The following is a 25,039-nucleotide window of genomic DNA, read 5'->3' on the forward strand; positions in this document are numbered from 1 at the left end:
TGTGTCAGGGCATGCTGGGATGTGTAGTTTCTCAACAGCTGGAGGGCCGCAGTTTGGACATGCCTGATCTAGTGTGTACCCGCAATTGCGCGCTTCTGCAAGTCGTTAATGATATCTTCTGGTTGGCTGTGCAGTCATACCAATGAATCATGAAGTGTGTACGGGTGGCATATGTTGGCCCATCGTCCAGGAACACATCGCTCTGATGTGTAATCAACCTTAGATACTCAAACCACCCAGCCTGATACAAAATCATTCAATGATTACAGTAACTTAGATCACATTTCTTTTCCCATATGGGAGTTTGGTCTTAACCACTGTACCACTTGAGGGGTGGAGAGGATTTAACACCATCAATATCAATGCTTGCATAGTTTTACCGCTAGGATGCGGGCAGAGCAGGGCGCCAGGCTGTAGGCAGCGGCCATATGTGCGTGCCGATGGCACTTGAGATGTTCAAAAATGGGGCATGGGCAAATCGCTGTCAAGCTTGGGGCGTGCTTGGCTGCCCCAAGCCTTCCCCTCACTGTGAACAGATGCCTTGCGGGCACTGCGGCCTGCGGGTGGTAAGGCACAGGCACGCTGTTTTAGCAGGGCGCAGCTAAAAGGGCATGGCACATTTTACCATTTTTTAAAATCGGGCAGGGCGTGGTGCCTTTCTAAAACAGGTGGTGGAAGTTAAGCTTTGTACAATACGGACAATAGGACGCAGTGTCGCAATGTATCAATACATCACACCACCGCAATGTATCATTCCATGCTGCATATAACTGTGAAGGTTATGGAATCGTCCCATTGGACAGGCAGCACATCTAATGGGACGATTCAAAGAACTACAGCTGGTGTGACGGCTATACAATGTGTACAATATACTGTACCGATTTGCATTACAACAATATACCACACAATATAGCGTATATAGTGTGTACCAAACTTTAGAGCCCCACACCTCTAAAAAAAAGAAAACAATATTAAAGACCAAACAACCTTTTCCGCAATTAGAAAGAAACAGTAACATGATTGTCTACCCTGCACCCCAGTGTTATTATTATTGCTCAGATGATGATGATGATGATGATGATGATGATGATGATGATGATTATTATTATTTCTAGTAATAAGATTTTACTTACCGGTAAATCTATTTCTCGTAGTCCGTAGTGGATGCTGGGGACTCCGTAAGGACCATGGGGATTATACCAAAGCTCCCAAACGGGCGGGAGAGTGCGGATGACTCTGCAGCACCGAATGAGCAAACACAAGGTCCTCCTCAGCCAGGGTATCAAACTTGTAGAACTTTGCAAAAGTGTTTGAACCTGACCAAGTAGCCGCTCGACACAGCTGTAATGCCGAGACCCCTCAGGCAGCCGCCCAAAAAGAGCCCACCTTCCTTGTGGAGTGGGCTTTTACTGATTTTGGTAGAGGCAAACCAGCCGCAGAATGAGCCTGCTGAATCGTGTTACAGATCCAGCGAGCAATAGTTTGCTTTGAAGCAGGAGCACCCAGCTTGTTGGATGCATACAGGATAAACAGCGACTCAGTTTTCCTGACTCTAGCCGTTCTGGCTACATAAACCTTCAAAGCCCTGACTACATCTAGTAACTCGGAATCCTCCAAGTCACGAGTAGCCACAGGCACCACAATAGGTTGGTTCATATGAAAAGATGACACCACTTTTGGCAGAAATTGCGGACGAGTCCGCAATTCTGCCCTGTCCATATGGAAAACCAGATAGGGGCTTTTATGTGACAAAGCCGCCAATTCTGACACACGCCTAGCCGAAGCCAAGGCTAATAGCTTGACCACCTTCCACGTGAGATATTTTAACTCCACGGTTTTAAGTGGCTCAAACCAGTGTGATTTCAGGAAACTCAACACCACGTTAAGATCCCAAGGTGCCACTGGAGGCACAAACGGGGGCTGAATATGCAGCACTCCCTTTACAAACGTCTGAACTTCAGGTAGAGAAGCCAGTTCTTTTTGAAAGAAAATGGATAGGGCTGAAATCTGGACCTTAATGGACCCCAATTTTAGGCCCAAAGTCACTCCCGACTGTAGGAAGTGAAGGAAACGGCCCAGCTGGAATTCCTCTGTAGGGGCATTCCTGGCCTCACACCAAGCAACATATTTTCGCCATATACGGTGATAATGTCTAGCCGCCACGTCCTTCCTAGCCTTTATCAGCGTAGGAATAACCTCATCCGGAATGCCTTTTTCTACTAGGATCCGGCGTTCAACCGCCATGCCGTCAAACGCAGCCGCGGTAAGTCTTGGAACCGACAGGGCCCCTGTTGCAACAGATCCTGTCTTAGAGGCAGAGGCCATGGGTCCTCTGTGAGCATTTCTTGCAGTTCTGGATACCAAGTCCTTCTTGGCCAATCCGGAACAATGAGTATTGTTCTCACTCCTCTTTTTCTTATGATTCTCAGCACCTTGGGTATGAGAGGAAGAGGAGGAAACACATAAACCGACTGGAACACCCACAGTGTCACTAGTGCGTCTACAGCTATCGCCTGAGGGTCTCTTGACCTGGCGCAATACCTCTGTAGCTTTTTGTTGAGGCGGGATGCCATCATGTCCACCTGTGGCAGTTCCCATCGCCTTGCAATCTGCGTGAAGACTTCTTGATGAAGTCCCCACTCTCCCGGGTGGAGGTCGTACCTGCTGAGGAAGTCTGCTTCCCAGTTGTCCACTCCCGGAATGAACACTGCTGACAGTGCTCGTACGTGATTCTCCGCCCATCGAAGAATTCTGGTGGCTTCCGCCATCGCCACCCTGCTCCTTGTGCCGCCTTGTCGGTTTACATGAGCCACTGCGGTGATGTTGTCTGATTGAATCAGCACCGATTGGTTGCGAAGCAGGGTCTCCGCTTGACTTAGGGCGTTGTATATGGCCCTTAGTTCCAGGATATTGATGTGAAGGCAAGTCTCCTGACTTGACCACAGACCCTGGAAATTTCTTCCCTGTGTGACTGCCCCCCACCCTCGGAGGCTTGCATCCGTGGTCACCAGGACAGAGTCCTGAATGCCGAATCTGCGGCCCTCGAGAAGGTGAGCACTCTGCAGCCACCACAGAAGAGACACCCTGGCCCTGGGGGATAGGGTGATCAGCCGATGCATCTGTAGATGCGATCCGGACCACTTGTCCAACAGATCCCACTGAAAGGTCCTCGCATGGAACCTGCCGAAGGGAATGGCCTCGTATGACGCCACCATCTTTCCCAGGACTCGCGTGCAGTGATGCACCGACACCTGTTTTGGTTTTAAGAGGTCTCTGACCAGTGTCATGAGTTCCTGAGCCTTCTCCGTCGGGAGAAAAACCTTCTTCTGGTCTGTGTCCAGAATCATGCCCAGGAAGGGCAGACGCGTCGTAGGAATCAGCTGCGACTTTGGAATATTCAGAATCCAGCCGTGCTGTTGTAACACTTCCCGAGAGCGTGCTACGCTGATCAGCAACTGCTCTCTGGACCTCGCCTTTATGAGGAGATCGTCCAAGCATGGGATAATTGTGACTCCTTGCTTTCGCAGGCGCACCATCATTTCTGCCATTACCTTGGTAAATATTCTCGGTGCCGTGGACAGACCAAACGGCAACGTCTGGAATTGGTAATGACAATCCTGTACCACAAATCTGAGGTACTCCTGATGAGGTGGATAAATGGGGACATGAAGGTAAGCATCCTTTATGTCCAGAGACACCATAAAATCCCCCTCCTCCAGGCTTGCGATGACCGCTCTGAGCGATACCATCTTGAACTTGAACCTTTTCAGGTATATGTTCAGGGATTTTAAATTCAATATGGGTCTGACCGAACCGTCCGTTTTCGGTACCACAAACATTGTTGAATAGTAACCCCTTCCCTGTTGAAGGAGGGGAACCTTTACCACCACCTGCTGAAGATAGAATTTGTGAATTGCAGCTAACACTATTTCCCTCTCTATGGGGGGAAGCTGGTAGGGCCGATTTGAGGTAACGGTGAGGGGGCATCACTTCGACTTCCAGCTTGTATCCCTGAGACACAATCTCTATAGCCCAGGGATCCACCTGTGAGTGAACCCACTTGTGGCTGAAACTTCGGAGACGCGCCCCCACCGGGCCTGGCTCCGCCTGTGGAGCCCCAGCGTCATGCGGTGGATTTAGTGGAAGCCGGGGAGGACTTCTGTTCCTGGGAACTAGCTGTTTTGTGCAGCTTCTTTCCTCTACCCCTGCCTCTGGCAAGAAAGGACGCACCTCTGACTTTCTTGCCTTTTTGTGATCGAAAGGGCTGCCTTTGGTAATACGGTGCTTTCTTAGGTTGTGAGGGAATATATGGCAAAAAATTTGACTTTCCAGCCGTAGCTGTGGAGACTAAGTCCGAGAGACCGTCCCCAAACAATTCCTCACCCTTGTAAGGTAAAACCTCCATGTGCCCTTTTGAGTCGGCATCGCCTGTCCATTGCCGAGTCCACAGGACCCTTCTGGCAGAAATCGACATTGCATTTATTCTAGAGCCCAGTAGGCTAATGTCTCTTTGGGCATCTCTCATATATAGGACAGCGTCTTTTATATGCCCCAGGGTCAGTACTTTAGTATCCTTGTCCAAGGTATCAAGTTCCTCAGATAAGGTATCTGTCCATGCTGCTGCAGCACTACACATCCAGGCCGACGCAATTGCCGGCCTTAGTAGGGTACCTGAATGTGTATAAATGGACTTCAGGATACCCTCCTGCTTTCTATCTGCAGCATCTTTTAGGGTGGCCGTATCCTGTGACGGCAGGGCTACCCTCTTGGATAAGCGTGTTAAAGCTTTGTCTACCCTAGGGGAGGATTCCCAGCGTAACCTGTCCGTTGGCGGGAAACGCCATAAGCATCCGTTTGGAAATCTGCAGTTTTCTATCTGGAGATTCCCAAGCTTTTTCACATAACTCATTTAACTCATGTGAAGGGGGAAAGGTCACCTCTTGCCTTTTTTCCCATACATATAAACCCTCGTCAGGGACTGTGGGGGTTCCTCTGTGATGTGTAACACATCCTTCATTGCTATAATCATGTAGCGGATGGCTTTAGCCATTTTAGGCTGCAACTTTGCATCATCGCCATCGACACTGGAGTCAGAATCCGTGTCGATATCTGTGTCAACAATTTGGGATAGTGGGCGCTTCTGAGACCCTGACGGCCTCTGCGCTGTAGGATCAGGCATGGGTTGAGAGACCCTGACTGTCCCAAGGCTTCAGTTTTATCCAACCTTTTATGCAAGGAATTAACATTATCATTTAAAACCTTCCACATATCCATCCAATCGGGTGTCGGCGGCGACCCAACATTCATTTGTACCCGCTCTGTTTCCACATAGCCTTCCTCGTCAAACATGCCGACACAAGCGTACCGACACACCACACACACAGGGGATGCTCTATTTGAAGACAGTTCCCCCACAAGGCCTTTTGGAGAGACAGAGAGAGAGTATGCCAGCACACACCCCAGCGCTATATGACCCAGGAATCACACAGTAACTTAGTGTTAACCCAGTAGCTGCTGTACATACTGTTTTTGCGCCAAATTTATGTTCCCCCCCTCTCCTTTTACCCTCTTTCTACCGTGATTCTGCAGGGGAGAGCCTGGGGAGCTTCCTCTCAGCGGAGCTGTGGAGAGAAAATGGCGCTGGTGAGTGCTGAGGAAGCCCCGCCCCCTCAGCGGCGGGCTTCTGTCCCGCGTTGTGTGTGTAAAATAATGGCGGGGGCTCATGCATATATACAGTGCCCAACTGTATATATGCTGCTTTTTGCCAAGAGGTTCCCAATTGCTGCCCAGGGCGCCCCCCCCCGCCCTGCACCCTGCAGTGACCGGAGTGTGTGGGTTTAGTGTGGGAGCAATGGCGCACAGCTGCAGTGCTGTGCACTACCTCATATGAAGACTGGAGTCTTCTGCCGCCGATTTCGAAGTCTTCTTGCTTCTCACGCCGGCTTCTGTCTTCTGGCTCTGCGAGGGGGACGGGGGCGCGGCTCCGGGATCGGACGACCAAGGGTGCGTTCCTGTGTACGATCCCTCTGGAGCTAATGGTGTCCAGTAGCCTAAGAAGCAGGACCTATCTTCAGTGAGTAGGGCTGCTTCTCTCCCCTCAGTCCCACGTAGCAGAGAGTCTGTTGCCAGCAGATCTCTCTGAAAATAAAAAATCCTAACAAAATACTTTCTTTTTAGCAAGCTCAGGAGAGCTCACTAAAGTGCACCCAGCTCGTCCGGGCACCGATTCAAACTGAGGTCTGGAGGAGGGACATAGAGGGAGGAGCCAGTGCACACCTGTATCCTAATTCTTTCTTAAAGTGCCCTGTCTCCTGCGGAGCCCATCTATTCCCCATGGTCCTTACAGAGTCCCCAGCATCCACTAGGACGTTAGAGAAATTACCATTATTAATGCACAGTACACACATTCATCCTGGAATATGATACAATAGGGATACCCTTCATCGCCGATTACAATGTCCCCTAGCTGAGGGAGTGCACTGGATGGGTAAAGGAGAACCTCCGTGAAACCTACTCAACTGCCGGAGACTTGAGCATGGCAACATGCCCATTTATGTGACATCGTCCACCCAGCAACCACAGAGAAGCCATTTGCCATGTAGGGGACCTACCGCACCTCATAGATCCCCGAGTCACACTCCGCCCACACGGGCACTTACCGCAATCGCTGATGCTTAAGTACTTTGCTGTGGATTGTGTGTTGTATTGATCAAGCGCCACTAGTTCAAAAATAAATCTCGCGAGTCCCTATTGGCTGAGGGAGGACCAATCACAGGCTAGTAACTTTGCTGCGTTTCAAGCCTCTCTCTGGGGCTATGTGCCAGTCACATGATCTACAGCTGATACCTCTCACGTGTCTAGATGTCGCTCTGGGTCGTACAACGCTGTGTTTTGATGTAGACGTCAGAGGGAGGGGCGAAGACCTGTGCTCTGACAGCTCAGCGCTCCTCCCATTGGTCACGTGATGCGGCGGTGGCGCTCTGTACTAGACTCAGGTTGCTCTGACTTCCTGTTCCCGGGATAGCCTGCCGCTGCCTCTCTTCCACCCCACCTCGGAGGAGGAGGACTCTCTATGGTCTCCCGGAGAGGTGTGACACGGTCAGGAGCCGGTCAGCCAGTGTCGGTGGCTCGGTTATCCTGGTGTGCATCATGCCGGTTATCTACGTCCTGCTGCTGGCCCTGCTACTGGCGGCCCTCTGTGTCTTGCTATTAGGACGGTAGGTGCCCAGTATTGAGGCGTGTCTGTCAGGTGGTGCTGTCAGGCGTGACATATGTACGCTTTCCCGCAGCTGTGTGTGCATGTTGTAGTCCTGTATACAGCTGTGCACTCTGCACATATTGGAGAATGAGGCATGTCTCTAGTATGGCATGTTGCTGCCTGTTAGCATCAGTGATAGGCAGCCTGATACACCGTAGGGGCCACATGGGTCAGAAGTGCTCCACATTACCCTCAATCTCTGTAGTACATTTTTATAGTAACCGAGGATGGCCTGTCCCCTCCCCTGTCACGTGTAGTATGAGCACGGTGTGCTGTCCCTTCGGTAGAGACTAGATCCCCCTCTGTTTCAGTAACTGAAGAGGTACTAGACTATTTAGTATGAGCCTTCTATTTCCTCTTCTGTTTATGTACGTTTTTACGGAAGGGGAACTAGACACTAACAAAGTGGAGACTAGATCCCCCTCTGTTTCAGTAACTGAAGAGGAACTAGATTATTTATTATAAACCCTCTATTTCCCCTTCTGTTTATGTAAATTTTTGTTTCCCGCTGTTCAGATAGGTTATTTGTTTTTGTCTATGCACCAATGGAACCTCGCAGGATCGCTTCGCTCGCCACGCTTCGGACTCGGTGTCTCGCTCCGCTCGCCACAGGTTACTATTCCAAATAGTTTGTGACATGTCTTATAGGAAAGGTCCTCTCCACGAAGGGAAACTAGATGCTACTCTGTTGAAAAACGGACCGTCACATGTCCTGTGATGTCACCGGCTAACATTTATGGAAGGGGAACTAGACGCTACCCCCTTCCAATAGCAACAACCCCAGCGAGCGAGACAGGACAGACCAGGAGCGGAGAGCCCTTCAGCACTTGCACAAGGTAAGTATCGCAGGGTGGGTGCAGAGGCTTACCCGGTTTCCCTACATGCGACCCTAGGGATCACCCATTTTCCATCACTGATTTGGAGCGTTCCCCATTGTTGTGTGATTAAGTGGGGGGAGGTCAACTGTCATTGGGTGCCCGTAAGTAATGGGCAACGGGAGCAATTTAATTTAATTTGCAGTTGGTCACAAATGCTGCAGGCACCCATTATTTCTGCTTGGCCCCTCCTGGGTGACTAGCAGAAACCCGTGAAAAGTCTGTCCTTTGGTCGCCCTATCTGCTGTTTTGCCGACTTGCCTTAATAGCATAGGTTTAGCCACTTTACACATTCAAACCCTGTGCATTTGGTCACGATAAATAATGGACACCCACGACACTCACCGCACAATTGAATATCACCCATCAGGTGCCCATTACTTTTGATGTGCACAAAAACAATTGAATTCCCTCCATAGTTGGTTACTGCAGTTGTTGGTAGCTTTATGTGACCGTGAACTTCCTCGTGATAAATGTGTCAGTGGGATAGTAACATGTTCTGTTCAATTCACTGTGAAATGAAATAGGGTGAAGTTTCTTGGTAGAAGCTTCCCATTGACAGCAGTGACGGAATTAATAAGCAAGGGATTGGAAGGCATGGCAGTATTTTTTTTCTTCTTTGTTTAAAGTAATTTGTTCTTTCACAAAAGAAGAACTCATAGACATGATCCCTCATATTAGGTCGTGTAAATAATGGAAGCTGCTTGTTTTCTGGCAAGTGGGAACATAGCTTTGCTTAACTTTAAATTTCATACCTGCCTGTAGTACTCGCGTTAACACCCAATATATTATGATGTTCCATTTGTGTGCTCATTAAGTACATTGTTATGCTGCATGGGGGCTATGCGAATGTGCTTTTATTATTATTATTATTATTATTATTATTATTATTATCCTTTATATGACGCCACAAGGGTTCCGCAGCGCCCAATTACAGAGTACATAAACAAATAATCAAAACAGGAAAACAGCAACTTACAGTTGGAGACAATATAGGACAAGTACAAGGTAAATAAACATAGCTACATCAGCAGATATCAGTGAAATAAGTATCAGGTGGCAGAGGATTGCTGGAGTTGATGCAGTTGAAGATTATTAAAGTAAGAGAAAGGATAAGCATATGAGGGAAGAGGGCCCTGCCCTTGAGGGTTTACGTTCTAAAGGTGAGGGGTTGACAGACAAGGGTGACACAGATGGGCTACATAGAGAGCGTGGAACAGAGAGTTAGGATGAGATTTGGCTGGGTTTGGTGAAGAAGTGAGTCTTGAGAGCCCGTTTGAAGTTTAGTAGAGAGGTGGAGAGAGTGAGGCGGAGAGGCAGGGAATTCCAGAGGTAGGCTTTGATTGCTTATTAAAAGCGGAGGCAAAGTAGACTGTTTGGTTTGTCTGTCCTAGTAATGTACTTTATTTAGCAGTGTGCCTGGGTCAGAGCCTTTATTAACTTACTTTTGAGTTCCCTTTGTTTTTGAAGCGGACCTTAAAATAAACATTGCTGATCATGCTGTAAGGAAAGCTTGTACATAGAGGCTTTAAAGCTATGCCCGACTGGTGTTTGTTTTCACTGAAAAATAAAAAATGTTGATGGGATGGTATGTTTTTGTATTTTCTTATCACGTTGCTGCATCCAGCAGTGTAGAAAATGAGTTTTGTGGCTTTGTCTGGCATTTTCTAAAAATATAAATGCCATAGGCATTTTAGAGTTGTTGTTGTTGTTGTTGTTGTTGTTGTTTTTTATGACTCTCACTTTCATCTCAATAGAAAAACCTTTAAAGGCCTTAGGTACCCCTTTCACATCGCCAAAATAACCTGGGTTAATGCCGGGTTGAACCGGGTCGAGGTGCAGTGTGAAAGCACCAAAGTGAATAACCCGGGTCATTCAACCCGGGTTAAAAGAAGGTTAAAACACAGGTCGGACTCGGGTCGTTGTGCAGTGTGAAAGCCTCTGACCCGGCATATTCAACCCGGGTCTCGGTGTTGATTGACTGTTTGTGTCTGCTCAGAGCAGTCCCCAGCCCCTCCTCTTATTTCCTTTGAAACCTCATCAATGTGAGCCAGAAAATTCAAATTTTAAATCACATCACAGTGTTTAACATGGGTGATCCGGGTACAATGTAAAAGGCACCAAACATGGAATAACCTGGGTCAAAACTGCAATGTGAAAGGATCTGAGCCTGCTCGGACCCAGGTTGGACCTGGGTTCAAAAGCCGGGTCCGCGATCTGACAGCTGTAATAGGAGAAGGAGAATAGCTATAACATACTTTACATATGTGGCAAAAAATTAATTTAGAAATAAAATGCATTGCAAATACCTGATAAAATGATCATTGATACATTTTTCATGCTGCATTAATTAACCTGGTGAACATATCCATATGTCATCTCTGATAAAGAACGCTGTTGGCCAGTTTGTATAAAAATGATTTACTTTGTTAATGTGGTATTAAATAGATGACATCCATGCTTGCTTTGATAAGTTTATGAAACTTTCATTAGTGGGATTGATTTGATTTCTCTAGAATTGTTTATATATGAGATGTACATGCTGTTATGCAGATACTGTACCCGAATATACAGTAATATGAGTGGGTGTATTTGGCATACCATCTATGCATATGTTGCATGCAAGGTAAACTTCACGTATGAGCAGCTAGTCTGGCTGTATATTTATTGTTTCTCCATATACAGTAATATGGATTTAACCACCTACTAGGCTATGTGTGTGTGGAGGGATTCACGTGCTAATCTTCAGTTGTTTACTAAAGATTGCTCATTTTGAAGTACTTAAGACATGTCTAGTTCTTTTAAAAGTAGCATGAAATAGGGTGTGTAACTTTTATTTATTTTTAGTTTTCATATGACAAAGGAAATCCTATTCTGTAATATCACTGCTTTCACATTTTATTCAAAGAATAATGCATGTTCTGCAAAGTTTCTAATGTCACTTGAAAAAGATATTTATTATTTTGTTTGTGGCATTTTTTTTTTTTTCACTCCACCTTTTTTTTTTTTATTATATTTTTTAATTGCAGCCCCTGTAAAGGTGTGTACACACGGTGAAGTCCTTGATTTTGACTATGAGATTTCCCTTGAACTCCTCCAGAGCCCAGATAGCACAGATAGTACAGATTTTGGACTATGAGTGATGGGGAAATGGTAGCCCCCAGCTCCTTCCTGCTTTATCCTCAGAATTGCTTGTTATAGCTTGTAAAGGCCAATACTCACTGGCCGATGTGGGAGAGATGTGTGCTTAGCGAACCGCTCAGCACACATCTCTCCCATCGCTCAGCACAGCGCAAAGTGTGCTGAGCGTGCGGGGGGAGACGGGGGGGGGGGGGGGGCGCTCATTTCATCCAGCGGGTGAAATGAGCGACCTGCTAGATTGGCCTGCACGGCAGGCCCATCTAGCGATGCACGGGGCTGCGCATTGCTATCGCTGTGAGGGGTACACACGGAGCGATCTTGCTTAAAATCTAAGCAATCTAGTCAGATTGCTTAAATTTTAAGCAGCGATCGCTCCGTGAGTACCCCCCTTAACACTTGTTTATGCATTGTGTGGTCTTTTTGAAGCTTAGATGGCTGCTCATGCACCTCTGAAGAGTATCCGGTTACCCATCACTGCTGTATACAGTCTGCCTAGTGAAACAAGCAAATTGCTTGTGTCAATTATGTTCTCACTGCTGCGTGTTTCAACAGTTATTACACATTCTATCGCATTTTAGCACATCAGTCTGTCACCCAGCATACTTAACATATACTTGTTATATCATTATGGTGCATTTTTTAGCAGAGTTGAATGTGTCTGTGATCATTTTCAGCATTACTGTTTGTATTTTTTTTTTTAAATCATTATTTCATTAATTTTCAAAGGAAAGCATAATAGCAAAACAGGTCAATAATACATATAAAAACAATCATGCAGTGCGTATAGTACAATAAATCCACATTCAATATTTCTCTCTTTGTTCCGTGAAAACATGAAGTTTACATTTTGATCTATGAAATCATATTTAACATTTATGAAATATTGTGTGGTGTTGGGGTTTTTTTTTTTCTTTTGTCTTGTTTTTATTTTTTCTTGTTCAGTTGTAAATGGTGTTAAATTTCATTTGTGTGTGTGTGTGCGATTCTGAGTAATGTGAACTATCCCTTGTAACATGTCTCCTATGCAGATGGGTCCTCTATCGCCTGGCCACTAGCTGGTGTCAGAGAAAACTTGGGGTAGAGTTAAAAATTGGAGGCTTGGGATTCTTCTGGTTGCAAAACATCAGTGTGAAGTTCGGGAAGCAGCAGACTCTGGTGAGAAGGTGTTGTGTATCCGATGATGTGAATACAGCAGTTGTATTTGCCGAGTCCGTTTTTCCATCCTACTTGTAAAGAATGTGCGATAAGGAAAAGCAGACTCTCTTAGAACTTGCCATGATATTTCCTGCTTCCAGTTCCATGTGCCTTGAATGTTTCTTTTTGGCTTTTTTTTTTTATGCTTTATTTCCTGTGATACAGAGCTTCTGGAATTTGCAGAGCAGGTTAGCCCAGGACAGTTCATTGCTTTGTCTGACAGCTGGTTTTATAAACATGTCCTATTTATGAATGGTAGAGAAAAGGAAAAGGGGTTGTATTGCCATTACTGTACATTTTTATATTAATTTTCTAGTGCAGTTAAATAGTTTAAAAAATAAATAAATAACTGCTTGGTTTTGTTTTTTTTGGCTCCAATTTCCATAAATGCCCCAAAATCTGGTTACTGATAGTTATAAATTCGGCGTTTGTCTTTTGTGTCGAGTCTATTGGGATTCCTCTAAATATGTTTATCATTTGTTTATAAATGAAAGTGTTGTGATATTGTATTATATGTAAGGGAATATTCTTGTTTCAGGAAATTGACAGTATCTGGTTATCTAGCAAGCTGCTGAACCATGAGTTACCGTAAGTACTCCTTTCATTTTTCTGATGAATGCTGTTTATTTATGCAGTCTGGTTATTCAGAAACCAAGACAGATTTATTCTGACTTGTGACATGCAGCATGTAAATTTATAGTTTATTTGTATATTTTGAATCCCAATATATATCCTAAGAATTTAGCTCCATGAATATATTGCGAGGCAGTTGCTTCACCTTCAGTTCTTCCTCCAAAAGATCATCGCAGCTGATGAGTCGTGATCTTCAGGCCCTTTTTCACCTATATGCACAAGGGTTTGGTCCCTAAACCTTGTGGATTACTTAAATATCACCCAGAGACTCAATTTTCATCTAAATCAGAACTAGTAGCCCCAGCAGGTTGATGGATTTGGGATGGGGGAGTAACGGAGTGCCTTGTTATACAGCCAACAAAAGTTTTACAGAACTTAGAAACATAAAATGCGGTAACCGTGGTCGACAATAGCCATGTGGACATTCATAAGGTCGACTACAATGTTGACTTGATTCAAAGTGTCGACAGGCACTAGGTCTATATCCTCAAACTGTTGACCAGTTCACAGTGTGAGTTAGGGTTAGGCTGCAGGGATAGAGGTGAGTTTAGGGTTATGCTGGGTACAATATATTGAATTGAGGGCGCATCGGCTGGTGTGTACCAGCATTATGTCTCTGAGCAATATCATTGAGACATACTGTGTCAGCTGTGCAGCACAGTCGCTGGTTGATACAGTATATCTGCAAATATATCTGCGTATCATGCTGTGTGTACGTGCAATCAGCCGACCGCCCGTACACTTGCTGCAGAGGCTGCTGGTGACTGACATCACAACTGGGCAGGGACATGTGTTAGGGATAGGGGAAGTTTACTCACCGGATGTGGATGGACTGCAGCACTCACCTGTAAGTGACTCTCACAGCACAGCTGGGACTTGGAAGCAGGCGATGAGCCACCGTTGCTGCTGGGAGAAGGTAAGAAGCCACTAGGGAAGTTTTGTGGACAGTTCATCATGTCTACATATTATCCAGGTAGATGCAATGAACGTCAATATGGTCACAGTCAACATTCTGAACATGCGGAGAGTTCAACCCAGTCGACATTCTCATGTCAGCTTGATGACTGTTGACCAGTTACACCACTCCCGTATAAAGCAAACTGGGGTGCACAGGCCGGTGCCATAAAATGGAGCGTTATTCTATCTCCTTCAAAGCTTATCATTCTGCCCCACCACCATAACATTTTCTGCTAACTTTCAGGCAAACTGTTTGAGGAAATTTTCTGTACATGAATTATTATTTTGTATGTTGGTTTTGGTATTTCCAAAAATGTAAAAAAAGATTTTATGTACAGTCTGTTTTTTTTTTTTTTTCCTCTCTAACACAAGCGTCACTCTTAACTAGTTTTATGTGCTTTATACATCTGATTTGTTTTCAGTCACTACTTTGCTCTGTGTATTGGAGAAGTGCGTATTCGAACTGACCTACAAGGTATATGGTCACATCAGAATCATGCTCCTAACGATCCATCTGAAGTTCAAATGCAACGTAATGGAAAGACTACAATCAACCCATCAATATTAAAAGTCTTATCTCAGGTATTCTATTTCTGTTAAATACACAGGGAGTCATTCCCACCTGATCGGTGCAGTGCGCCGGAGCATGCCAGACAGCCGACGGCTGTCATAGCCCAGCGATCACCTCTGCCTGATTAACAGGCAGAGACATTCGCTGGGCAGGAGCGACCGGCACGGCGGCGTTTGGTCGCTGTTTTGTGGGTGCAGTCTGGCCATGCGGGGAGGCGGGCCGCAGCGGCTGCATGACGTCACATGCAGCCGCTGCGGTCCAGCCAGCGACGACTAACTCCCTGCACCCACAGGAGCTGTGCTAACTGGGAGTTACACTACAAGTACAAAAGCATCGCTGCTGTGCGAAAGCTTTTTTTACTTGTGCGGCCTAGCCCTGTGCTGGGCATCCCCCCGCATGTCGGGGAAGATGATCGTAGCTGTGCTAAATTTAGCACAGCTACGATCAGGTCGGAATGACCCCCACAGTCCAACAAGGACATTACATTCAGTTTCCATTATTCTTGTTCCCATATTTGTTACATTGCTGTGTTTTTAAGGTTCCTAGCAGTAGTTGATAATGTAGGGAAGCGGGGGCCAACCCATGGCTCTCTAGCCGCATGCGACTCTTTAGTCACACTGCTGCGGCTCCCGCCACTCGTGACACTCTGCACAGTTTGACCCGCGGCCATCTCCCAGCTTGCGGGGCTGCCAAGAGCGGAAAAGCGGCGCTACATTACGCCCATGTTCCCTGCCCTGTCTGACGCCAGTGACATAAAAAAGTGGTGCCTGTCTGGCCTCATTGTCCGCTGGTTTCCAGGTGAGGGCGGCTACCAGTGACTGGTGGGGGGAGAAGGAACAGATAGAAGGGGCAGATGCTGAGAGACACGACACATAGGGAAGAGTGGGACAGGCTGAGATTCACAAAGTGAAGTGAGGGGCACAAAGTGAAGGGGGAGCAGGCCGAGGGGCACAAAGTGAAGGGGGAGCAGGCCGAGGGGCACAGAGATTGAAGGGGGGAGCAGGCCGAGTGGCACAGAGATTGAAGGGGGAGCAGGCCGAGGGGCACAGAGATTGAAGGGGGAGCAGGCCGAGGGGCACAGAGATTGAAGGGGGAGCAGGCCGAGGGGCACAGAGATTGAAGGGGGAGCAGGCAGAGGGGCACAGAGATTGAAGGGGCAGCAAGCAGAGGGGCACAGAGATTGATTGGGGAGCAAGCCGAGGGGCACAGAGTTTGGGGAGCATGCCGAGGGGCACAGAGATTGAAGGAGGAGCAGGCTAAAAGATACAGAGGTGGGAAACTGAGAAGCACAGAGTGAAAAGGTTAGGCTGGCTTGTTTCAGTGTATTTTATGTAAATCTAGATTATTTCAGTGTTTCTCATTCCCACTCTAACTAAAAATGTGGGTGTGACACATGGTCTGCTCCTACAAACGTCCTAGGCGAGCGGGAAAAAAAAATGGACGTGGCCTTGTGCCATTTACACACGCCCTTTTTTGTGTGCACGCATTGGGCGTGCCCATGATACTGGCTCTTTGACTTGACTACAGATATTTTTGGTCTCTTTGTCTGACTGGTTGGCCACCCGTGATGTAAACCATGTAAAACAAAGATTGCAAATCACACAATGTCTACATAATATCAGTATTCTAACTACAGTCATTTACTTTTGACCTCTTGCAGTTACTGTCTGTTTACTTGGATTCTGTGAATATTATGGTTCTCAACGTGGCAGATTCAGAGTCTCTATGGCACATGACCTTGTCAAAGACCAGTATTATATTGGACAGCGATGGTAAAAGGTAACAACTCCTTCCTAAGTAATAGTGTGTCGCTTGACTAGGATTGGATACTAATGCAACTACATTGCCTGTAAGAAGATTGATTAGTTTTTTTTGTTTTTTTATTTAAATGCCTAAGACTACTGACCTTATTGAAATACAACCAAGAGAACATTTGATTCTATGGGCTGAGTACTAGGAAAATACTCTTATGGCACCCCAAGAGCACAGTATAGTCCATATCTGATTGTGCATTATCATAGACTAGTTACCAGCCTGTCAAAATGCCGAAACACCACAACCGTAATGTCAGCACTGGCGGTTGTGTGTGCTTGAACGGAGCAATACTTTAATTAATCCATCGGGCATCATCTTTAAATCCCCCCATAGAGGTGAGGAGCAGTGTTAGCCTTTTGTTTGTTTGTTTGTTTATTTATTTATGTATTAACAGTTTCTTATATAGCGCAGCATATTCCGTTGCGCATTACAATTAGAACAACAGTAATAGAATCAAAACTGGGTAAAAACAAACATACATAGAGGTAGGAGGGCGCTGCTCGCAAGCTTACAATCTGTAGGTTATATTGGATACTACTAGAGCAGACACAGTCTCAGCAACCTTGTAGGTGGGTGTAGAAAACAGTGTTTGGCAGAGCATAATTTATAACCCTTTCAGATTAAAAAGATGGGTTGCACCCTGGATATTGTGCACTGGTCCAACCCGTATGCGACCTTGCTGAGTCCCCTTTCTGACTGGTGGATGGACCCTGCTGGGTTGCAACGTCACTGCACAGTGCGTGCAGTGCCAGTGCTTGGCGGTGAGATCATCTCAATGCCCCAGCTTTTCTTGTGCTGTTAAAGGGTCCCGGGTTGGATCGAACCGGGTGACCTGTTTACACTGAGCCTTACCCGGGCCTTTCCCGGGTAAACCCTGCCTGCTAGCAGGGTGGAATTCCTTGTTCACTGTACCCGGGTTGAGCCGTTTCCAATGACAGTGGAAAAGGGGTATATGTGAGAGCTGTTATGGGCGGTGCACAAAGTGATCTGAAAACCTTGTATTTATAGAAGGACCATCTCCACAGCAGTTTGCATATATTTTATATATGGTTTCTGTATAGTATGTCTATGGTCACTATGTTGACATACTATACTGTATTGGTGATATAGTCCATGTGTCAACATGCACAAGGTTGACTTGCAGCATGTTGACAATGTGACAAGCTATTTTAATCCTAACATTTCTATTTTCACTATGTTGACACTTTCTTCATGTTGACATTTACCATGTCAACATAGGGCTGTATTCAATAACTGTCGGAAGCGAAATAGGTCGGAAGGGGTTCCGACCTATTCAATAGTGGCTGATTTTTTTTCCGACAAGTCGAGAATTCACGACTTATTGGAAAACACGTGGATCGGCGGAATACCCGCCGATCCACATGCTTCTGTCGGAAATGGGGCCAAATCCGACAGGTTTTGGCCCCCTTTCTGACAAACGCAATCCGACTTGAAAACAAGTCGGATTGAGGTGAGGAGACAAGCGGTGCTGCGGGCCGCGGGGGTAGCAAAGATCGGCGGACGGCGGGGGGAGCTGGCTGCAGCGGGGACATGTCTGCGGCAGAGGGGGTAGGCACTGCAGGGAGATACCTCACTCCCTGCAGCGCCTCCCCCCACCGCCGCAGACATGTACCCCTGCAGTCAGCTCCACCCGCCGTCCTCCGATCTCTGCTCCCCCCACGGCCCGCAGGCACCTCTTTCCCTGCAGCGCCTCCACAGAAATGTCCCCACGCAGCCAGCTCCGGCCGCCTATCTCTGCTGCCCCCGCTTCCCAGCTTACCCCGCCGCCATCTGCACTCCTAGCCGCTGCTGTCAGCGTATCCGCAGCCGCTGACAGCAGTAGCGGCAGGACAGGACCCTGTGTACGGCCAAATCCAACAGTCCGATTTGGCCGTCCATTGAATAGGTATTGTCGGATCCATTCCGAGAACTGCATGTCGGAATGGATCCGACTCTTATTGAATATACCCCATAGCAGTCAACATTTTGGTGTAGACCTTAAAAAAATATTATTACTAGTTCTTATTAAAAAATAAAATTAAAATAAAATCAGTAACTCCAAAATCTTGTGTGTATTGTATACCCCACTCCAGTATGTTCATAGTTACTGTTTGTTGTTTTACAGTTTAACATAAGGGAGGTGGTAGTATGAACCAAAAGTAACGGCAAGATGCACAGTGACCTATTATAATATCAGAAAGCTAACAAGGTGTAAGGTCCATCATGCTTACACTTTAGAACCAACTTTTTCTCAGAAAATTATGCTTGATTGCGAGCACGAAGTGATGGCAGGCATTGCCTAACCAGTTATGGCATAAATTAGTCGAGACAGTGAGGAGACATCAGGGAGGTTTTTATTACATGTGATATTTGAGTGAATATTAAGGTTCTCTTGAGCAGAACTGCGGAATACTACTAAACTATCCTGGAGGGGTGAGCGTCAGAATACATTCGCAAGAGAGATTGAATACGTTATATTGGGCATAATAGTTTCCTTTTTGTCTTGCAGGATGGACTACACATTGAGTCTTAGCCAGCTGTCTAGCAAATTACTAAAGAGCAATATGCAGGCGAGTACTCTAATGTTTGACACATGTTTGCTTGAACTTTAATTATTTGATGTTTGTAATGTCCTACAGATGTGTCCTCATACGTCATTGCTGCAGTTGCGCCAAACGGCCCCTCCTGCACGCCAGGTCCCATGAGACACTGCTAGCGCTGGCTGTCTTTTTGTTGTTGTTTGTGTCTTTTATATCTTATTCGCAGTGTGACTGATTTATTTGGTATGCGACACTTGTTTATCTGTGTGCGAGAGAATCTCCGAATCTGCATACAAAGTGTTACAATGCAGCGGCACGGATTTTTTCATGCCATGCTTCATAAACGGACATAGTCGCACACAGATATACAAGTGTCGCATATTAAATTAATCAGACTAAGACTCATTTTCTGCAAAAATAGACGCTCAATGCCAGCAGAGATGCACGGATCCTAGTGGCCCACGTGTGTCAGGCATCTTGCGCTTTGTGTCTTATTAAAGTTAGATGTATGAGGACCCATCTATATGTTAAGGATTCTATCCTAAAAAATCAAAAAAAATCTGCATTTGCTTATAAGGCTATTTAAAGTTCTCAGCCAAGCATGTACTAGAAAGAAGATAAAATTACACACAAAAGATCTGATTCTAATAAACGAATATAATCTCAAAGAACATTTTTTATTGGATAACAGGATTTGTCCAGTATTTTGGGACTCTGTAATTGGTCAACATGTTACTTATCATCCAACAGGACACACATCCTGCAAAAGATTACATGGAGAGGGAGCCTTGAGTACAAAAAAAAAAATGCTAAAAGTAAAAAATTGCTTCTGTTCCCAAGAAGTGAGAATAGGTCTATCTACCAAGGACGACAACTCGGCTTGACGACGTAAAGGCTGAGTAGGAGTCACTTTGTTGATTTGTCCTGAAAATCTTTGTTTTTTTTCCCCCCTCCCTCTGTTATAGGATGAAGCCTGTTTGGCAGAGCTGTCAATGGCCCTTACACTGGAGTGCAGCATCAATGAGAAGCGCTTGCGAGCGGTCAGTCTGAGAGTGCGCAGTCTACATTCCGAGGTGCATGAGAGTCTGTTTCACAGTGACTTGCTGCAGAAGAGGCTGGTTTCAACAGTCCATAGCAAAATGGAGGAGCGCAGCCATGGAGAGGAACAGGCAGACACAGGTTGGTACCAGTAGCATTGTAAATCAATCATTAACACATTTGGAGCTTGCCAACTTCATATCACACTCTTTATCAGTTTTATATGTGCATAAGGATTTGTTGTGAGGGAACTCTCCTGTGTGTTATGCGTGCCAGGCATTTTATATGTAAAATTGCTGTTTAAAAGAATTTAAGGACATTTTGTTTTCAGAAAATGAAATCCCCACCTTCTTCCTTGTAATATATGTCTGTGCCAGGGGGATCCATGAAGGAATGACCAATCCTATATAGGGAGGAGACTAGAGCAGAAGTACTGTTACGCCTGTGGCCCGTTGCATCATACTGTGGTTTAATTTTATGGATGTGATAAGGTGATAATTGTTACCTTGCTAGAATTTTCACACTTCATCATGTGAGAAGTGAATTGCCAGCATGATGTGATGGCAGGCGGTGCCTAACCGTAACTTCCGCTGCAGCAATATTGGTTCTTTTGTGTTGAGTTTGTTTCTCCAGAGAACCCCCTGAGAACAGGAAAGGATTATTTAGGAAGTTAAACCAGTCATAAGTTCATGAGGGCAATTGAGTTGAGAGGAGCAAATTTGGTCATGTGGTTTGTTTGTTTTTTTACTTTCAAGTTACAAGCAGCCACAAGCCTGGCTTTTCTGTAGAGTTACTCCCGGGTCTCAGCACTACAGCCGGAGGTTGTGGCAAGGACCGGCGGGCTCTGGCAGGAACTCCTATCTCCACAAGGATACCCCTCTCCCCCAACTAGACACGCCAGCTGCTACCAGAGCGGCCCGGCTCAAAGTAACAGGGGATGCCATTTTCCTCCTTTTGGGCGGTTAGCTTTTTTTCTGGAGGTCATGTCTTCTATAGGGATTTCCAAAGCTCCTACCCACAGGTCTTCTGCCTGCGACAATGCCAGAAAATAACTACCCAGTAGGACTACAGACTTCACTGGGCTCAATAAAGCATGTTTTTTTGGAGTTGCAGGTGGATTGTCCTCCTGGTACGTCCCAGTCTGAACCACTTGGGCCAATATCCTATCCACTGCTATGCGTGAGCTGTCTCACTGTTAATCTCTGTATAGTCAAGCTCCTATTGCAGCACTAACTAGTACTGACGTGAAGCCAGCTGCGGAGCTGACTTGGGTTTCCAGTCTGTCATCAGTCTGTGCAGGGATTAGTTCAGGCTTTGCGCTCTCTGCAGTGTATGTTAGATCCGGCAGTAGCGCTCTCAGAAGTGTCAATAGTTTGCACCTGATGTGCAGGAATATCATTCAGACTGATGTTTTGTCTTTGAGAGGATGCAGTCCTTGTAGAATCTGATTTATGGAATTCCTCAGTAATAGAAGAGGACACTGACAGCCCTATCAATACCGAGGCTTTAATTGGGGCGAGAATACTGAAGGTGTCCCTGAGCAGGGGCCATCCCTTTTTAAGTGTAAGAAAAAGGAATCTTTACCCGTTCTGCTTGTTTCCTTTTTTTTTAGCCTAGTTAGAAGATTTGGGGCCAGATTAAATGGAGTGCGAGATGGCCGGAGCTCCAAGATTCCAATCGAACTCGTACATTTTTTAAAGCAGCAAACATTTACAAGGCAAGACCAACCTGGTTTTGCCTTGTAAATGTTTGCTGATGTAAAAAAATGTACGAGTTCGGCCGGAATATCGGAGCTCCAACCGTCTTGCACTCCATTTAATCCGGCCCTTGTTGTCTGAGGCCTGGAATCTGCCTCACTGCAAATTTCAGACTTCCAGGCATATCCTCTCCCACCTCTTATAAGTCACAATGGGAAACGCAGCTGCTGGTGGACACCCCAGTGTGTGTTTAGCAAAAACGACAACTACAGTATTCCTCTCCCAAATGCTGCTTCTTTGAAAGATGTCATGGCTAGGACACGATAGTGTTCTAAAAAAATCTATTTTCTCTAACGTCCTAATGGATGCTGGGGACTCCGTAAGGACCATGGGGAATAGACGAGCTCCGCAGGAGACTGGGCACTCTAAAGAAAGATTTAGTACTATCTGGTGTGCACTGGCTCCTCCCTCTATGCCCCTCCTCCAGACCTCCGTTAGAATCTGTGCCCGGACAGAGCTGGGTGCTTTTAGTGAGCTCTCCTGAGCTTGCTAATAAGAAAGTATTTTAGTTAGGTTTTTTTATTTTCAGAGAGCTTCTGCTGGCAACAGACTCTCTGCTACGTGGGACTGTGGGGAGAGAAGCAAACCTACTAACTGCGGCTAGGTTGCGCTTCTTAGGCTACTGGACACCATTAGCTCCAGAGCGATCGAACACAGGACCTGACCTTGTCGTCCGTTCCCGGAGCCGCGCCGCCGTCCCCCTCGCAGAGCCAGAAGACAGAAGCCGGCAGAAGCGGAGAAGACATCGAAATCGGCGGCAGAAGACTCCTGTCTTCACATGAGGTAGCGCACAGCACTGCAGCTGTGCGCCATTGCGCCCACACTAACCCACACACTCCGGTCACTGTAGGGTGCAGGGCGCAGGGGGGGGGCGCCCTGGGCAGCAATTGATACCTCCTGGCGAAAGCTGCATATAGACAGTGGGACACTGTTATATGTATGAGCCCCCGCCATTTATTTTTCAAAAAATCGCGGGACAGAAGCCCGCCGCTGAGGGGGCGGGGCCTTCTTCCTCAGCACTCACCAGCGCCATTTTCCTTCCACCGCTCCGCTGAGAGGAAGCTCCCCAGGCTCTCCCCTGCAGAATCACGGTAGAAGGGTAAAAAAGAGAGGGGGGGCACATAAATTTAGGCGCATTAATCATAATACAGCAGCTACTGGGTAAACACTAAGTTACTGTGTAATCCCTGGATTATATAGCGCTGGGGTGTGTGCTGGCATACTCTCTCTCTGTCTCTCCAAAAGGCCTTGTGGGGGTCCTGTCCTCATTTAGAGCTTCCCCTGTGTGTGTGGTGTGTCGGTACGCGTGGTTTCGACATGTTTGACGAAGAGGGCTATGTGGAGGCAGAGCAAGTGCAGTTGACTGACGTGTCGCCGCCGACGGTGCCGACACCTGATTGGATGAATATGTGGAAGGTGTTAAATGATAATGTAAACTCCTTACATAAAAGGTTGGATAAAGCTGATACCTCGGGCCAGTCAGGGTCTCAACCCATGCCTGATACTACAGCGCAGAGGCCCTCGGGGTCTTAAAAGTGCCCACTATCCAAAATGGTTGACACAGATGTCGACGCGGATTCTGACTCCAGTGTCGACGACGATGATGCAAAATTGCAACCGAAAATGACAAAAGCTATAGGTTACATGATTATAGCGATGAAGGATGTTTTACACATATCGGAGGTAAACCCTGTCCCTGACAAGAGGGTTTATATGTATGGGGAGAAAAAGCAAGAGGTGACTTTCCCCCTTCACATGAGTTAAATGAGTTATGTGAAAGAGCGTGGGATTCCCCAGATAAGAAAGTCCTGATTTCCAAAAGGTTACTTATGGCGTACCCTTTCCCGCCAGAGGGCAGGTTGCGCTGGGAATCCTCCCCTAGGGTAGATAAAGCTATCACACGCTTATCTAAGAAGGTGGCCCTGCCGTCGCAGGATAAGGCCACCCTAAAGGATCCTGCAGATAGAAAGCAGGAAAGTATCCTGAAATCTGTTTATACACATTCAGGGACTCTACTGAGGCCGGCAATTGCGTCGGCGTGGATGTGTAGTGCTGTAGCAGCGTGGACAGATAATCTGTCTGAGGAAATGGATACCTTGGACAGGGATACCATTATGCTGACCCTGGGGCATATAAAAGACACTGTCCTATATATGAGGGATGCCCAGAGGGACATTTGCCTACTGGGCTCTAGAATTAATGCAATGTCCATTTCTGCCAGGAGGGTCATGTGGACTCGGCAGTGGACAGGTGATGCCGACTCCAAAACACACATGGAGGGTGTTACCTTACAAGGGTGAGGAATTGTTTGGGGACGGTCTCTCGGACCTGGTTTCCACAGCTACTGCTGGGAAGTCAAACTTTTTGCCATATATTCCCTCACAACCTAAGAAAGTACCGTATTACCAAATGCAGTCCTTTCGCGCACAAAGAAGCAAGAATGTCAGAGGTGCTTCCTTTCTTGCTAGAGGTAGGGGGTAGAGGAAAAAAGCTGCACCTTACAGATAGTTCCCAGGAACAGAAGTCCTCCCCGGCTTCCACTAAATCCACCGCATGACGCTGGGGCTCCACGGGGGGAGCCAGGAGCGGTGGGGACGCGTCTCCGACATTTCAGCCACCAGTGGGTTCGCTCACAGGTGGATCCCTGGGCCATACAGATTGTGTCTCAGGGATACAAGCTGGAATTCGAGGTGATGCCCCCTCAACGTTGCCTAAAATCGGCCCTGCCAGCTTCCCCCATAGAAAGGGAAGTAGTGGTAGCGGCAATTCACAAGCTATTTCTTCAGCATGTGGTGGTAAAGGTTCCCCTTCTTCAAAAGGGAAAGGGATACTATTCCACAATGTTTGTGGTACCGAAACCGGACGGTTTGGTCAGACCAATATTAAATTTGAAGTCCCTGAACTTTTATCTGAAAAGATTCAAGTTCAAAATGGAATCGCTCAGAGCGGTCATTGCAAGCCTGGAAGAGGGGGATTTTATGGTGTCTCTGGACATCAAGGATGCTTACTTGCATGTCCCCATTTATCCGCCTCATCAGGAATACCTCAGATTTGTGGTACAGGACTGTCATTACCATTTCCAGACGTTGCCGTTTGGGCTCTCCACGGCACCGAGAATATTTACCAAGGTAATGGCAGAAATGATGGTGATCCTGAGAAAACAAGGAGTCACAGTTATCCCATACTTGGACGATCTCCTCCATAAAGGCGAGGTCCAGGGAGCAGTTGCTGATCAGCGTAGCGCACTCTCAGGAAGTGTT

General features: G+C 46.6%; 2 protein-coding genes across 6 annotated transcripts in view; one reads left to right on the forward strand and one right to left on the reverse strand.

The window, feature by feature from the left end:
- The window catches only part of SPAG5 (sperm associated antigen 5), a 417,322-nt gene extending 410,465 nt beyond the window's left edge, over positions 1 to 6,857 (reverse strand). The window contains exon 1 of one of the 4 annotated variants that reach the window (XM_063955870.1): positions 6,660 to 6,857. The gene's annotated coding sequence lies outside the window, so the exon portion shown is untranslated. The other 3 variants (XM_063955871.1, XM_063955872.1, XM_063955873.1) reach the window with 3 other exon arrangements.
- A 42-nt stretch (positions 6,858 to 6,899) lies between these two features.
- BLTP2 (bridge-like lipid transfer protein family member 2) overlaps positions 6,900 to 25,039 on the forward strand; it is a 177,109-nt gene continuing 158,969 nt past the window's right edge. The window contains exons 1-7 of one of the 2 annotated variants that reach the window (XM_063955868.1): positions 6,900 to 7,217; positions 12,303 to 12,429; positions 13,007 to 13,056; positions 14,481 to 14,640; positions 16,290 to 16,408; positions 18,954 to 19,014; positions 19,950 to 20,163. In XM_063955868.1, coding sequence (XP_063811938.1) covers positions 7,150 to 7,217; positions 12,303 to 12,429; positions 13,007 to 13,056; positions 14,481 to 14,640; positions 16,290 to 16,408; positions 18,954 to 19,014; positions 19,950 to 20,163 — 799 coding nt within the window. In that variant the 5' untranslated portion in view covers positions 6,900 to 7,149. The remainder of the gene's footprint in view (positions 7,218 to 12,302; positions 12,430 to 13,006; positions 13,057 to 14,480; positions 14,641 to 16,289; positions 16,409 to 18,953; positions 19,015 to 19,949; positions 20,164 to 25,039) is intronic. The other variant, XM_063955869.1, reaches the window with a different exon arrangement.

The sequence above is a fragment of the Pseudophryne corroboree genome, chromosome 2, assembly GCF_028390025.1.
Source record: "Pseudophryne corroboree isolate aPseCor3 chromosome 2, aPseCor3.hap2, whole genome shotgun sequence".
NCBI lineage: Eukaryota > Metazoa > Chordata > Amphibia > Anura > Myobatrachidae > Pseudophryne > Pseudophryne corroboree.